An 18,020-nucleotide genomic window follows, 5' to 3' on the forward strand; every position below is an offset into this window, starting at 1 on the left:
TTGCACCCATTAATGTCCACTGTGCATTCCGACAGACTTCGGGAAATTTCAGCAGGCAGCAGGACAATGCGACCCCCCACAAGTCCATAATCGCTACTGAGTGGCTCAAGGAAGACTCTTCTGAGTTTAAACATTTCCGATGGTCGCCAAACTCTCCAGACACGCACATCATTGAGAATATCTGGGATGCCTTGCTGTTGAAAAGAGATCTCCACGCCCTCGTACTCTTACGGATTTATAGACGGCCGCGCAGGATTCATGCCGTCAGTTCCCTCCAGCACTACTTCAGACATTAGTCGAGTCCATGCGACATCGTGTTGCGGCACTTCCGCGTGCTCGCGAGGACCCTACACGATATTAGGCAGGAGTACCAGTTTCTTTGGCTCTTCAGTGTGTGTCATTCGAACATTCAGCCACTAAGGTTAGACGCAAATTCAGAAAATGTCTAAATATTGGAAACTGGTGTTTCGGTGGGACTAACTTTTGTCCTATAATATGAACGTACCCATAGCCACAAGATTATCATTCTCTAACTTTCAGTGGATGCCAAGGCATCTGAAACAACGTAAATTTAACAACTGAAGTTCAGATCAACCGATCAGGCAATAAACTTTACTAGACGCTCCCTAGTGTCTACTACAGGGTAAATGAGCTTAGTGAACACAAAGGAAGTATGTCGGTTGTTATGCACATTGGGGAAAAGTTTAACGAAGTAAGTTGATTCCAAATTGCCATTTATTTACAAGCTAGAGCGTACCCCACAACTTCAGAAAACATTTAACACTGTGACTCCATAAGAGGGAACTGTTTGTTATTGTATTAATAATCATTATTCAGATGGGATTGATTTGACTAAGGAAGACAACATGGAGGTTCATGTGCACGCAAAGAGAGATTCATTCACAGGATAACCAAAGACAAAATTCACCATTTCCTAGTAAAGCCTGGGTCGTCACAACTAGCATGTGATTCACAGCGAACAAAAGCACGAAACTTAATGTGGGTCATGATACATGAGGTGAATCGTAACAAGATAAACAAGAAAGTCAAACCCACACGAATCTAAAATTCTAACAAGTGCTTGCCTGGTGCTTGGGTATGAGGGAACCAATTGCGAGGAAAGCCCAGAGCGATCTGATAACATATATACAATTCAGCTGTTTGAAACCAGTTCAGACTTACAATGTGTTGTCGTAAGAGCCCTGTTCGTACGCTGAAAGACTTCAGAAATGCTGCCGTCGAAGAGTGGAGCGCCGGCCGCTGTGGCCGAGTGGTTCTATGCACTTCAGTCCGTAACCGCGCTGCTGCTACGGTCGCAGGTTGGAATCCTGCCTCGGGCATGGCTGTGTATGATGTCCTTAGGTTAGTTAGTTTTAAGTAGTTGTAAGTTCTAGGGGACTGATGACCTCAGATGTTACGTCCCATAGTACTTAGAGCCATTTTTGAGGAGTGGAGCAGATTTAAGGAGCAACGCTTTGACCTTGTGGACAGCTTGCCGTGTAGTATCCCAGCAACTTATAATACCCGTAGTGGACCAACAAAGTACTGAATGAAACCCAGCAAACAATTTAGATTTAAAAAATGTCCTCCGGTGAATACACAGGAACAGACTTGCTTTATTAGGGTTATTGGTTTGTGTTTATTTTGGTGTGTTGGCAGAAGAGCCAACACCGTGTTGCGAGAGGAGGCCGAAATGCACGCGTTTAAGCTCACACAGACTGGCGTGAGGTCTGGAACAATGTAAAGTAGTTGAGTCTAGTAAGAAAAGAACGTAGTGGCTGGAATACTTAACTTTAATCCATAATGGGTGTACATCGCTCTTGACGGTACAGGTTTTACAATCTCAATATTAACTGGTAATGGCGCCTTGCTAGGTCGTAGCAAATGACGTAGCTGAAGGCTATGCTAACTATCGTCTCGGCAAATGAGAGCGTATTTGTCAGTGTAGCTTCGCTAGCAAAGTCGGCTGTACAACTGGGACGAGTGCTAGGACGTCTCACTAGACCTGCCGTGTGGCGGCGCTCGGTCTGCAATCACTGACAGTGGCGACACGCGGGTCCGACGTATACTAGCGGACCGCTGCCGATTTAAAGGCTACCACCTAGCAAGTGTGGTGTCTGGCGGTGACACCACATATTTCATGTTAACTGTACTTCTTAGTTTTATTCTCTGACCATCTAGAACCGCAGACAGCTCTCCTTGTGTCTCTATGTACGGTCTCTCCTGTCCCTACAGACGAGCGACGACCCGGTGGACCGCGCGCTGTGTGCCTCTCGTCTGTTCTCCCGCGGCGCCTCCAGGCCCAACTACTTTTCTCCAGAGGTCGGCGTGCGCAAGATGGCGACGGAGTTGTTCGCGTACCATGCGGACGAGTCTCGAATGTACCCTCTCATCGACCGCATCTTCGACGAGCAGGCCAAGTGCGCGCTGGAGACAATCAACTTCCTGACGCCCACGAGGACTTTCACAGCAGTGCAGAAGAATTCACCACTCAAGGAGACCATCACTGCAGCGTATGCTCTTTACTCTGTATTACTTCCGCATTCTTTCTTCACTTTCCATCAGGCATCGACTCTACACGAATGTTGCCAGACACAAAAAATTAAATAAAGTAATGGACTCAAAAGTGAAGCCTGTGGAACTCTTCCTTATTTCTTCTCAATCACTAACATTTTCTCTCCTTCAATCATTCTTAATTATGTTAATTGATTCTACTATCAGTGCTTGCTGGAACGCCGCGAGGGGTAGCCGCGCGGTCTAGGGAGCCTAGCCACGGTCCGTGCGGCTCCCCCCGTCGGAGGTTCGAATCCTCCCTCGTGCATGGATGTGTGTGTTGTCCACAGCGTAAGTTAGTTTAAGTTAGATTAAGTAGTGTGTAGGCTTAGGAACCGATGACCTCAGCAGTTTGGTCCCACAAGACCTTATCACAAATTTTCAATTTTTGCTTGCTGGAACAAGTTCACATTTATGAACTAAAATAATAAAAATGTTGACGTTAAAAAAAAATGGTTCAAATGGTTCTGAGCACTATGGGACTTAACTTCTGACGTCATCAGTCCCCTAGAACTTAGAACTACTTAAACCTAACTACCCTAAGGACACTACACACATACATGCCCGAGGCAGACTGTAGCGCCTAGAACCGCTCGGCCACCCCGGCTGGCTGTTGACTTTCCACGGAATTAATTTATTCATTTAATCGGTTCTGCTTGCATGGCCATCATCAGAGAATAGTCCCAGCATTGTAAGTGGATAACAGGTTAACTGAAGAAATGAATCCTGTAGATCATCCACGAGTTTACGCTGTTCATTTATGAACTGTAAAATTTTTCTGCGCAAGGTTTTGCCCTAATTTTCTTCAGTATGAGTAAACCTGTTGCTTGCACGAGGGTGTTCAATAAGTAACGCAACACTTTTTTCTGATAGCAGGTTGCTTTTATTCAGGATTTAGTATACAATATAGTTCGCCACTTTTTTGGCTACAAACCCCTATTTTTCGACATAATCTCCATTCAGTGTTGCGGCTTTACACTACCTTACTGGGGGACCCTGTATGCTCACACGGCACAGCTCTACTGGTCAACGTTGGAGTGAACGTCTTGTTGCATCAATAACCTCCACGTTCTCCACATACTGCTTCCCATAGAGTACATCATTTCGCAAAATACGTGGAAGTCTTTTGCTGGGCAGCGAGAAATCCTGTGGGCACACACCTTTGAGTACCCCAACTGGTGGAGAAGTTTGTTAGCACCGCCAACAGACACGTCCAGCTGAGCAGTGTGGTGCTTGATTGTGATCCGTCAATCGCCTCGAATGAGGGTGTCCATCTGCCCCAACATTTCAGGAGTCACAGCTTCGTACGGCTGGCCAGCACGCGGGAGATGGAACAGATTTGTGCAACTTAATTGCAATAATAGATGCCTACCCCAACGAATCGCCGTGCTTTTGTTCACTGTCATTCTGTAAGATCCTATGAATATCTGTCAGACTCTGGCTTCCCACCAAAAGAAAATCAATCACAACCCTCTGTTCGGAACGCATCTCCGTTACAGACGCCATTTTCAAGTCTACATATAGCACCACCATTTTTCGGAACTTCGTCAAACCATATGGGTTGAAACGGGAATATTCGACGATGTCCCACAACAAATTCCGCTTTTTTCAACCGAAAAAGTATGTTGCATTACTATTGAGTCCCTCTTGTAGAACCATGAATTCCACAACTCTTGAGTTCATCTACTGTATGTAAGTGTCACGGTGCACATCTTGGACAGGTCGCAAAAAATCCCAGCTGACGATATTTTGTTATTGAAGGTTGGCAACAGTTGGTGAGTAAATGCATAAATATCATCTGTGACTCCCTGTTGCTGGCAGGGTGCGCATGCTGTGGGAGCGCGGCTTCATGGCGCACGCGCACAAGACGTGGCGCCTGGAGCCGCCCGCCTGCCTGTCGGACAGCGACTACGTCAGCGTCGACCTGGCCGCCGTGTCTCCCGTCTTCCTCCTGCTGGTCGCCGCGCTGCTGCTCGCCGCCGTGGTGCTGCTGCTGGAGAGGGCCTGGTCAGTTATTGTTCCGTCTCCATCACACAGGGAATAGTGGGCAGGGCGGAGGATCTACAAATGCCCAAGCTCTTGTGTTTAACTTTGCTGCAGTATAATTACCGATATTTGGTCATTACCATTTATATAATCTGCTGGCCATTAAAATTACGACACATAACAAATAACGAAATTTTAGTTACTGAGAGAATACAATACAGCGAGGCAACGGCCTTGCCGCTGTGGATACACCGGTTCCCGTGAGATCACCGAAGTTAAGCGCTGTTGAGCGTGGCCGGAACTTGGATGGGTGACCATCCAGCCGCCATGCGCTGTTGCCATTTTTCGCGGTGCACTCAGCATCGTGATGCCAATTCAGGAGCTACTCGACCGAATAGTAGCGGCTTCGGTCAAGAATACCATCATAACGACTGGGAGAGCGGTGTGCTGACCCCACGCCCCTCCTATCCGCATCCTCCTTGAGGATGACACGGCGGTCGGATGGTCCCGGTAGGCCACTCGTGGCCTGAAGACGGAGTGCTAAATACAATACAGCAGGAAAAAATACATTGTTATATTTATAAGTGAGGAGCTGCCAATTCTTGGAGCAATGACAGTTCTCAGCCGGCTGGTCATCGAGTAGTGCTCTTGAGTGACAAATACGGACATGTACGATATTCCACGTAGCTTCAACTCTTTGCCGGAATTCATCAAAGTGGCTAACGAGTGTTTCGAGCCTGCCTCGCATAAACCGTGACCACATGTTTATAATAGGTGAGAGATCTGCAGATCTTGTTGCCCACGATAAGAGTCGAACACTCTCTGTTTTGAGGTAGTTCAGGACAGCAGAGGTAAAGATAACATCAGGAAGATCTTAAGGATAGGGCACAGCCACCACTGCCAACATGTCAGGAATGTAACGTCTGCTGTCCAAATTAGCGACTCTGCAAACGAGAGGCGGTCGTTCCATATACCCAATGGCACCCTGCACCACCGCACCAGGCACTGGGCCTTTATGACGATGATGAACGCAGACTGGTAATGTACGATCTCCTCGGAGCCTCCACTCACGGATACATCTGCCCTGATGTTGTACTCAGAACCATGCACTCCTGTGTCCACTGTTGTTGTTGGCTGTATAGTGTTGGTATGCGTCTCAGTGCTGATACATTCAGTGAAGCCGCTAAAATTGTCGCCGTGGTAACTTTCTGCGGTGCTCTCCACTTTGTAACACTCTGTGTCGTGATACATTTCTCGCTGCAAACAAGCCTATTCTCAGGCTCAAGGTATTTGGCCTGGCTGTATGATTCTCCACTGCCTAGCAAACTGTAACGTCTGTCCACTATCGACACTAATCACATGGGGCCGTTGAGGTCTGGCATGGCATTGAGAGTGGCCCTGCTGAACACACTGACTTCATATTCGTATGACCATCATGCGATGCTCAGCAATATTGCAGAATGATAAAGTGCACTCTCCATATGTCGCAATTCCACTCCTGTCAAATCCTGCCGTGTTGGTGGACGTTTCTCATTGCACAGGGATAACGCGATATTCTCTCTCTCACGCACACCCACAATGAACGTTCAAATGCACAGTCTGAAGGAGAAATCTGCTCCATGATATTTCCTTGTACACAGAATATACATGCAGTTACTCCAACATACTTTGTGCGTATGTGCTAAAACGCAAATTTCTTATGTATCAAAGAATGTAGTACACTTGATGGAAATCTAGCCCTTACTGCTTACCATGTTACTGGTAACTCCAACTACAGCAGTATAATTCAGTTCCCTTCAAATCGTTCACTCTATTTCAAATTTACGAAAAAAGATATTTATAATCTTAAAGAAACTTTTAAAATACACTGCCAGAAAAAAATTAGTACTCCCGTGTAGAGGTTTCCAATTCACTCAAGATTTGCTGTTGCACAGAGCATATAGATTACATAAAATGATCACATTTACAGGTCAATAGCACAAGTAGTTTTGAAGTGCTACATACTCACCCATGCTGAAACACCCATATCAATACATGGTGTAGCCTCTATGGGCAGCAATGCAGGCTCTGACTCTGCCATCCAGGAAAATAACTGTCCTGGGATAAGGCCATGCATGCTCGACCTGTTGACATAGTTCCGCAGGAGTTGAAGGTTGACGTTGCTCCTGGTCCAATTATATTCAAAACATCTACATCTACATCTACATCCATACTCCGCAAGCCACCTGACGGTGTGTGGCGGGGGGTACCTTGAGTACCTCTATCGGTTCTCCCTTCTATTCCAGTCTCGTATTGTTGGTGGAAAGAAGGATTGTCAGTATGCCTCTGTGTGGGCTCTAATCTCTCTGATTTTATCCTCATGGTCTCTTCGCGAGATATACGTAGGAGGGAGCAACATACTGCTTGACTCTTCGGTGAAGGTATGTTCTCGAAACTTTCATAAAAGGCCGTACCGAGCTACTGAGCGTCTCTCCTGCAGACTCTTCCACTGGAGTTTATCTATCATCTCCGTAACGCTTTCGCGATTACTAAATGATCCTGTAACGAAGCGCGCTGCTCTCCGTTGGATCTTCTCTATATCTTCTATCAACACTATCTGGTACGGATCCCACACTACTGAGCAGTATTCAAGCAGTGGGCGAACAAGCGTACTGTAACCTACTTCCTTTGTTTTCGGATTGCATTTCCTTAGGATTCTTCCAATGAATCTGTCTGGCATCCGCTTTACCGACGATCAACATTATATGATCATTCCATTTTAAATCACTCCTAATGCGTACTCACAGATAATTTATGGTATTAACTGCTTCCAGTTGCTGACCTGCTATTTTGTAGCTAAATGATAAAGGATCTATATTTCTGTGTATTCGCAGCACTTTACACTTGTCTACATTGAGGTTCAATTGCCATTCCCTGCACCATGCGTCAATTCGCTGCAGATCCTCCTGCATTTCAGTACAATTTTCCGTTGTTACAACCTCTCGATACACCACAGCATCATCTGCAAAAAGACTCAGTGAACTTCCGATGTCATCCACCAGGTCATTTATGTACACTCCTGGAAATGGAAAAAAGAACACATTGACACCGGTGTGTCAGACCCACCATACTTGCTCCGGACACTGCGAGAGGGCTGTACAAGCAATGATCACACGCACGGCACAGCGGACACACCAGGAACCGCGGTGTTGGCCGTCGAATGGCGCTAGCTGTGCAGCATTTGTGCACCGCCGCCATCAGTGTCAGCCAGTTTGCCGTGGCATACGGAGCTCCATCGCAGTCTTTAACACTGGTAGCATGCCGCGACAGCGTGGACGTGAACCGTATGTGCAGTTGACGGACTTTGAGCGAGGGCGTATAGTGGGCATGCGGGAGGCCGGGTGGACGTACCGCCGAATTGCTCAACACGTGGGGCGTGAGGTCTCCACAGTACATCGATGTTGTCGCCAGTGGTCGGCGGAAGGTGCACGTGCCCGTCGACCTGGGACCGGACCGCAGCGACGCACGGATGCACACCAAGACCGTAGGATCCTACGCAGTGCCGTAGGGGACCGCACCGCCACTTCCCAGCAAATTAGGGACACTGTTGCTCCTGGGGTATCGGCGAGGACCATTCGCAACCGTCTCCATGAAGCTGGGCTACGGTCCCGCACACCGTTAGGCCGTCTTCCACTCACGCCCCAACATCGTGCAGCCCGCCTCCAGTGGTGTCGCGACAGGCGTGAATGGAGGGACGAATGGAGACGTGTCGTCTTCAGCGATGAGAGTCGCTTCTGCCTTGGTGCCAATGATGGTCGTATGCGTGTTTGGCGCCGTGCAGGTGAGCGCCACAATCAGGACTGCATACGACCGAGGCACACAGGGCCAACACCCGGCATCATGGTGTGGGGAGCGATCTCCTACACTGACCGTACACCACTGGTCATCGTCGAGGGGACACTGAATAGTGCACGGTACATCCAAACCGTCATCGAACCCATCGTTCTACCATTCCTAGACCGGCAAGGGAACTTGCTGTTCCAACAGGACAATGCACGTCCGCATGTATCCCGTGCCACCCAACGTGCTCTAGAAGGTGCAAGTCAACTACCATGGCCAGCAAGATCTCCGGATCTGTCCCCCATTGAGCATGTTTGGGACTGGATGAAGCGTCGTCTCACGCGGTCTGCACGTCCAGCACGAACGCTGGTCCAACTGAGGCGCCAGGTGGAAATGGCATGGCAAGCCGTTCCATAGGACTATATCCAGCATCTCTACGATCGTCTCCATGGGAGAATAGCAGCCTGCATTGCTGCGAAAGGTGGATATACACTGTACTAGTGCCGACATTGTGCGTGCTCTGTTGCCTGTGTCTATGTGCCTGTGGTTCTGTCAGTGTGATCATGTCATGTATCTGACCCCAGGAATGTGTCAATAAAGTTTCCCCTTCCTGGGACAATGAATTCACGGTGTTCTTATTTCAATTTCCAGGAGTGTATATTGTGAATAGCAACGGTCCTATGACACTCCCCTGCGGCACACCTGAAATCACTCTTACTTCGGAAGACTTCTCTACATTGAGAATGACATGCTGCGTCCTGTTATCTAGGAACTCTTCAATCCAATCACACAATTGGTCTGATAGTCCATATGCTCTTACTTTGTTCATTAAACGACTGTGGGGAACTGTATCGAATGCCATGCGGAAGTCAAGAAACACGGCATCTACCTGTGAACCCATGTCTATGGCCCTCTGAGTCTCGTGGACGAATAGCGCGAGCTGGGTTTCACATGACCGTCTTTTTCGAAATCCATGCTGATTCCTACAGAGTAGATTTCTAGTCTCCAGAAAAGTCATTATACTCGAACACAATACGTGTTCCAAAATTCTACAACTGATCGACGTTAGAGATATAGGTCTATAGTTTTGCACATCTGCTCGACGTCCCATCTTGAAAATGGGGATGACCTGTGCCCTTTTCCAATCCTTTGGAACGCTACGCTCTTCTAGAGACCTACGGTACACCGCTGCAAGAAGGGGGGAGAGACAAGTCCAGAGGTCACACTGGCCAGGGACATTGGTAACGTCTTGCAGAGCACGTTGAGTACTATGGGCAGTGTGTGGGTGAGCATTATCCTGTTGTAACAACTCATCACCTTCCTGTGGCGTGGACGACAAATGAACGTGTCAAACAACATTCTGCATGTACTGCGTGTTTTGTTAGCGTCCCCTCCAGACACACCAAAAGTGTAGGTTTTAGCTCTCCAGACCATAAGGCCTGAGATGGGGCCAGTGTGCCAGTGTGTCTTGGAGGAATGCACTCTATGAGACAGCATTCACCATGTCTATGTCGTATGTGTAAAAGACAATCACTTGCAAGCAAGCATAATCTTCTTTCATTGCTGAAGACCACGGACGCCATTTCATCTTCTAAGCGATCCTCTGATGGCACCAATCGGGCCATGTATGGCGATGCTGTGATGTTAGATTAGATTAGATTAATTATTCATTCCATAGACCGATAAAAGAGGGAATCCTCCTGGGTGTGGAACATGTCAGATAAACACATTACAAAAATGTAATTAGAAAAACTTGAGTTTCATTAATTTTAATGATCCTCAGTCAATAACCAGTAACATTATGTACATGAATTAAATTTAAACTTCTAATATTTACAGGTTTAATACTTACATCTGCTTTCACTAAATCCATCATTCAGACATTTGCTAGTTTCTTGGCTATTACAACCAAGTATGGTAAAAATTAAAGATTAATAAATTTTCATTAAAATGGTCTACTGCACTTGTTGAGAAACTCATTGTTGGAATAGAAGGAGTTGGCCACCAAAAATTCTTTTAAATTATGTTTAAATTGTGCCTTATCTGAAACTAAACTCTTAATAGTTGTTGGTAACTTATTGAAAATATGTGTTGCTGAATACTGGATTCCTTTTTGGATAAGAATAAGTGATTTTAAATCTTTATGTATATTGTTCTTGTTCCTAGTATTGGTACCGTGCACTAAGCAGTTAGTTGGAAAAAGAGATGTGTTATATGAGTGAGTTGATGTGAGTGGAAGATGGGCTGATGGTGTTCATACCCACAGCCCCACTGCTAACAACTGGTTCATAACAGTTCATGTCGACATGTCTGGTCTCACAAACCCTCTTACCTGTGCTGTGGTAGCTGTACGATTTGCCACTGCTGCCCTTACAAAACGACAATTGTGGCGTGTGTCTGTGCAGTGTGGACATCCAGAACCTCGTCTACAGGTGTCAGAATGTTCACGTGACCACTGATACCAGCATCGTTGCACAACTGATGCAGCACGGCCAACTTGTGAAAGACCATCCAACTACTCACAAGGCCATAATTTGACCCCTTTAAATCTCGCTCACTTTGCTGTAGGAACCATGAATTCATATTGGTGAAATGGTTGCCTGCTTGCTTCACATTTCTACCCCACTCTGAGCCATCTAGCTGTGAGCATTCCTGTTAAAGGGTAGACACAAATGGCGCTCTTTTAGCTACGCCGTTACGCCGTCTGTTGGTGGACGACACTGGAACCACAATCAGTACATCTACTATCCTCCAGGTGGCATATGCCGTCATTGGGTCAATATCGACGTCATTTTTCCAGATGTGCTGATTTTTTTCTGGCAGTGTATGTTATCTCTGAAATTTATCAGAATAATAGGACACACAGAATTGTTTGAGGAAATGAATACAGACAATATGAACAATCCTCTCACGTTAATGTGACCACCTGTCAAAAGCTGAGATAACCACCTAGGGCAGTGTGAGACATGTTGAACATTTATGAGGTTTTTTATTTTTCATTATTATCGTTAAATATAGAGATATGAGTTCGTTACCCTACCCACCACCTTTTATGAATTACAATAATATAAATTCTTCTATGTTCCAGTTTCTAGCGAAATTTAGCTTTATTTACACAATAAGGAATTGTTAGTTGGTTTCCCCTACATGTTCTGTGACTGAGCTACCAAAAACCTGCTAAGCATTGTTTTTGGAGGCTCATAAACTGACTTAAGGCCTGGGCACTTTCTAGTGGTTTTCTTTATTTTCAGCAACTTTTAAACTGAAAATGATCTTGCAAGAAATACTTGCAGGAAGGAACATTTTCCAGAGTCGTGGTCTATAGAAGAGAAAAAAAATGACCAATTAGAATATCTGCATTCTGTGACTGATAGGCTGGAAGCCTGAAATGTTAAAAGAATTTCAGTAAAGCTTGGAGTATGCAAAACCTGAGAGTTGACCAACAGCCCTGTCCCCTGCAACCCTCCCTACCACTCCTTTCCCCACCCTTACAGGAGCCAAGACGTGGACCATATGGGATAGAGGTTACGTCTGAAGTTTCATACTTCTGGATATGGGAGTTACTGATCTCCAGCAGTCAATAAACTATAGACAGATCAAAATAATTTACAGGTGTGTTACTGTGCTACATACCACCACAAGCTCTAAACAAAAATGGAAATTTAAAGTTTGTCTACAAAACAAATTACATACGAAACACTTGCACAGACTTTATATGGCTAAACTGTATGGGATCCAATCAGGTCAGACCAAAAGAGGACGTGGAACAAAGACAGAGGATACAGTGTGAATGCCCACAGGTTTGTCTGACTGGTAAGTGAAGAAGAAATATCTTGAAAAAACTTAATTGGTTAGCATTCAAAGAAACAACCTGTTTAGAAAACTGCAAGTAGCGTCTTTGGGGCTACATGTCTGTCCTGTAGAGATCACACAGATAATATAAGGTGTTTGACACCTCCATCAGTGAAAGGAACAGGACAAAACTGTAAAAGATTATATATAAAAAGTACCCTATGCCATGCACTTCATAATGATCCACAGAAAGCAGATGTAGATGCAATAGATGCAAACAACTACACACCCAAACTGTAGAGTTGATGTACTTGACATGTTATCAGCTATTTCATACATTTCATATTAATATAGTGTTTTTGTATTCATTCAGACATCATCCTATTTTGTAAATCATGACCATACACAGAATCATGAGCATATAGTTTTCTTGGTGTATCTATAGTCAGTTAACTGTATAACTGTAAAAATGGTCAAACCTATATTGGTGATACCTGTAGTCTGACAACAATGATCTGGTTTACATTTTCCAGGTGTCGGCCAAAGAATTCATTTAACACAGAGGTATACAAAAACAGTGATCAAAGGAGCTCAACAGTACAAGAAACTTGTGGAAGACATATTGTTATGAAGTCGCCAATACTTTACAGAAAAGAAAATGAATAAATAAACTCTGTCATTATTTTACATAGATATTTTCAAATCTGATTTATCATTAAGTTGTAGCTGTGGTTTTGACACAGTTGGAATACACAATCCACTTTGCACTGGAATACATAATCCACTTTGTGTGTTTACCAATAGGCAAAGATTATATGATTTGTAATGCTTAACTGACACTAATGGAGATATGTGATTGCTTACTTCCACAACTTTTAACTGTTACTAGTTGTTTGATATCTTATTATTCTTTCAATTTTCCTTCTGCTTCTGTATTTACCATGCGAGGGTGATGTAAAACAATTCACCACCCTCTTGGTTGGATCAATTTGGTGCAATAAATAAAACCCTTTTAGATCAATGTAATTCTTATTTAACCACATATCATACATGTTTCCATAGATTACAAGAACAGTTAGATAATTACTGGAATAGCATTTTCTCCATGAAGAGAAGAATGATAAAGGAATGAGCAATATTCTTATTAAAGTAGCCAACTTCTCTTGCTCCTGGATTGGATCAATGAAACTACAAAAAAATACACATATTTTTCAGACATTCAATTTCAGAAGTGATGAGGCAACAGAAAAACATTGAAACATATCTGCGAGTAGCATTAATGTTAACAAAAGTTTTTTTGTGGATGTTTTACTTTCTAAGTTTTAATATGATGTCGACAGGGTCATAAATAATGGGGTTAGCCACATTAGAACATTTAAGTGTGTATATTATAAAGAAGGAATATATTTTAATGTTCCATAGATTGTGAGATCATTAGAGATGGAACACAAGGGTAGGACATGAATAAGGAAGATAAGCGATTGTGTCTTTTCTGAAGAAACCATCCTGGCATTAAATGAATCAATTTAGGGCAACTCTGGAAAACCTCAATCTTGCTTCTTGGATAGTGATTTGAAACACATTCCTTCCCAATGTGAATCACTATTATGTCACCTTGCACAGTGTGTGTTAGTGAAACATAAAAACAACAGTTTTCACTTATTGGTAAATGTGCCTCTATGGTGTCTGTGGCTGTTGCATTTTGAGGTGCAGTTGGCAACTATTTGCATGATGAATAATAGGAAGTGAACACTACAAATCATGAATTGGAACATTAGACAAGAGGGTGAAACCAGTGAGAAAGAGTGTTTGATGGCATTATAAGGATACGAATTGTATGAAATTACTGGTGTCATAATAGTATATATTGTGTGGAATGTTGTCATCTAAAACACAATATTCCATAACATTTAAACAGTACTCTTAGGTTCCTGTGTAACCTTAACTTTGCAAATCAGGACATTTTGAAAATACTCCACAAAGTTCATGAAATTATCATTGTGCTACATTACATGTCAGTCCATCATCACAGCCACTTTTCCTCCAGTCACATTTGTTGGCTTCACCAACTAGCAACCAAAGTACAAAATTGTAATGCAAAACAATATCCCAAAAAATCGTATCATATCCAAAGAAATAAGCAATAAGACATATGAAAGTCACTAACCATCTTTACAGTCCATAACAACCAGGTCAAAAATCATTATTCTCATGCTATCCACATCGAAAATGGACGTAATCAGTTTGTATTTTCTGCCAAAAAAAAGTCATTAGATTCAGAGATTCCCAATAGGTACTGTATAGTACTATCACTTGATTGAATACAACCAACAGAACTGAATTGCCATTAGCAGCAAGTGGCAGAAGAGCCATTAACACAGTAAGTGCACTGCAACCCTCTTTTTAATTGTGTCTCAGATATACTCTAGAAAGTCTTTCCTCTTTCTTTCATTTGCACATTCTTTTTTCACTTCTTATCTTGTTTTTCATGACTGTTATTTTGGGTCCTCTGATTATTTTACAATGTGCTTTGCAGTATGTCTCTTCATAACTTGTAAGTAAATATTATAATATTAGAACTCGACCACCAAAGTAACTCACATTGACAATTTCACTGAACTAAGATATTTTTAATGTCTTACTCCTTCAGAGGTAGCCACTGATAATGTTCACAACAACAGTACTCATGTGTTATGAAATGCAGTACTCACAAAAGCAATTTAAGTTATAAAATACTTTTAGTAATAGAAACATATTTTAAGTAAACATTATACATTGAATAGTAAAGCAAACTAACTTTCTACAAATATGTAGAATCTTATTCAACTTAAAAGGACACAGAATGATGGATCATTTCCTCTGTCCAGGTGATGACATTAAAGCTGTTAATGATAAGCATGTTATAAAGTAGTGACATCAGTATCTAATCTTTGGGATCCTTAGTTATTACCAAACTTCTCCTCATAACTAGTCTAAAATTCCAAAACAGTCAAGTGTTCTCTGTTGGTTTATGTCTTGTTGTGATGAAAGAAACTAACATAGCAAGTCAGTTACCAATATTAGTAGTATCATCACTAAATCTTGCTCTGTACATCTCATCTCTACAAACAATTTAAAGAAATGTAGACCAAGCAATAAATACTCCAGTACAGATTAGAAGTAACTGTGAGATACTTCTTAAAGTTACATTAGCTACCTTGCATTGACAATTCTTGTAATCTAATGGGATACATTAATGGATGATGTCATACTATTAACATACCTCATTACACCTACATCTGGAGGAGTCACTGCATGCAGTGAACAGCACAGTATCTCCAGCTGACAGATCACATCCATCTGTTAGCTGACTTATTTAAGATAAAGCAGCTACTTGCCCAATCTCACTTTTCTTTCTTAACTAATGTGTTCCTCCAAATGTCACTGGTTATATCTGTACATTCTGTGGACTGATTATATTATTTGTGTATGATTACTGAGCCTGTTTGGAATCTCTGTATAGTGACATTTTCCTACTGATATTATGTTCTACTTTGGTGGATTCTAATACCATTTCATTCAATGCTAGCTCAATGTACAGATTGAATAACATTGAGGATAGGCTACAACCCTATCTCACTCCCTTCTCAACTACTGCTTACCTTCCATGCCCCTCCATTTTTATAACTGCCATCTGGTTTTTGTAAAAATTATAAATAGTCTTTCTTTCCCTGTATTTTATGCCTGCCACTTTCAGAATTTGAAAGAGAGTATTCCAGTCATCACTGTCAAAAGCTTTCTCTAAGTCTGCAAATGTTATAAATGTAAGTTTCCCTTTCCTTAACCTATCTTCTATGAGACATTGTAAGGTCAGTCTTGTTCCTACATTTCACTAGAATCGAAACTGATCTTCCCCGAGGTCAATTTCTACCAGTTTTTCCTTTCTTCTGCAAAGAATTCATGTTGGTATTTTCCAACCACGACTTATTAAACTGATAGTTCAGTAACTTTTACACCTATCAGCACCTGCTTTCTTCATAACTGAAATTATAATATTCTTCTTGACGTATGAGGGTATTTTACCTGTCTTGTACATCTTGCTTGCCAGATGGAAGATTATTGTCATTACTGGCTCTCCCAAGGTTATCAGCAGCTCTAATGAAATGTTATCTACCCCCAGGGCCTTGTTTTGACTTACAGCCTTCAGTGCTTTGTCAAATTTTTCACACAGCACCTTATCTCCCTTCTGATCTTCATCTGTGTCCTCTTTCCATTTCTGTAATATTTCCCTCAAGTACATCTCCCTTGTACAGACCCTCTATATATTCCTTCCAGCTTTCTACTTTCCCTTCTTTGCTTAGGACTGGTTTTCCATCTGATCTCTTGATATTCATACAATTGGTTCTCTTTTCTCCAAAGGTCTCTTCAGTTTTTCTGTGGGCAGCTTCTATTTTATCCTTAGTGATATATGCTTCTACATCCTTACATTTGTCCTCTAGCCATTACTGATTAGCCATTTTGTACTTCCTGTTGATCTTATATTTTATACATTTGTGTTGCCTCTTGCCTCCTTCATTTATTGCATTTCATATTTTCTCTTTCATTTATTAAATTCAATATCTCTTCTGTTACCCAAGGATTTCTCCAAGTCCCCATATTTTTACCTCTTTGATCCTCAGCCGCCTTCACTATTTCATCTCTCAAAGCTACTCATTCTTCTTCTGCTGTATTCCTTTTTCCTTTTCTTGTTAATTATTGCCTAAGGCTCCCTCTGAAACTCTCTGAAACCTCTTGTTCTTTCAGGTTATCCAGGTCCCATCTACTTACATTCCTACCTTTTTATTGTTTCTTCAGTTTTAATCTATAGTTCATAACCAACAAATTGTGGTCAGAGTCCACATCTGCCTCTGGAAATGTCTTAAATTTAAAGTCTGCTTCAAAAATCTCTGTATTAACATTATATAATAAATCTGAAACCTTCCAGTATCTCCAGGTCTCTTCCACATATGCAACCTTCTTTCATGATTCTTAAGCACAGTGTTAGCTACAATTAAGCTATGTTCTGTGCAAAACTGTGCCAGGTGGCTTCCTCTTTCATTCCTTTCCCCCAGTCCATATTCAGCTACTACCTTTCCTTCTCTGCTTCTTTTCTTCTATCGAATTCCAGTCCAGAATTTCTTTTATCACACCATACTTTTCCTCAATCTCTTCTTCATCTATAGAGCTAGTTGCCATATAAACTTGTGCTACCATAGTGGGTATGGGCTTTGTGTCTATCTTGGCTACAATAATGTGTTCTCTATGTTGTTCATAGTAGCTTATCCATGTTCGTATCTTTTTTATTCATTATTAAAACTACTCCTGCATTACCCCTATTTGATTTTGTATTTATAATCCTGTATTTATTTGACCAGAAGTGCTGCTCTCCCTACCACCGAACTTCATTAATTCCCACTATATTTAACTTAATCTTATCCATTTCCCTTTCTAAATTTTCTAACCCCTGTTCAGGAACCACATGATTGTCTGGCCTCTCAACCGATACCTCACCATTGTGGTTGCACGTGTCATACAGCTATCTGTATCACTGAGACACACAAGCCTCCCTTCCTATAGCAAGGTCCATGGTTCACGGGGATAGACAATTGGCTTATATGGTATTAATCAGAGGTATTACTTTTATTAGGATATATTAAATGTTGTAAAATAATATCTATACCAGTACACCGGGGGAAAAGTTGCCTTTCAGGTGAACCACACAGCAACTTGTTATTTACTATCACAAATTTTGTTGCATGCTGTGAAAATTATCATCCATGTATTGTGTGAAGTTTCATTTTACTATGTACTGGTATATTATTCTCTAGACTGATAGAAAATTTTCAAGCCAC

At 42.5% G+C, this 18,020-nt stretch overlaps 1 protein-coding gene across 1 annotated transcript in view; it reads left to right on the forward strand.

Annotated features, from left to right (window-relative positions):
- Positions 1–12,892, forward strand: part of LOC126157511 (ionotropic receptor 75a-like) — a 52,736-nt gene extending 39,844 nt beyond the window's left edge. The window contains exons 6-8 of the mRNA XM_049916415.1: positions 2,236–2,513; positions 4,375–4,560; positions 12,684–12,892. Of these exons, the coding sequence (XP_049772372.1) occupies positions 2,236–2,513; positions 4,375–4,560; positions 12,684–12,816 (597 nt within the window). The 3' untranslated portion in view covers positions 12,817–12,892. The remainder of the gene's footprint in view (positions 1–2,235; positions 2,514–4,374; positions 4,561–12,683) is intronic.
- Positions 12,893–18,020: the final 5,128 nt, after the last annotated feature.

The sequence above is a fragment of the Schistocerca cancellata genome, chromosome 1 (assembly GCF_023864275.1).
Source record: "Schistocerca cancellata isolate TAMUIC-IGC-003103 chromosome 1, iqSchCanc2.1, whole genome shotgun sequence".
NCBI lineage: Eukaryota > Metazoa > Arthropoda > Insecta > Orthoptera > Acrididae > Schistocerca > Schistocerca cancellata.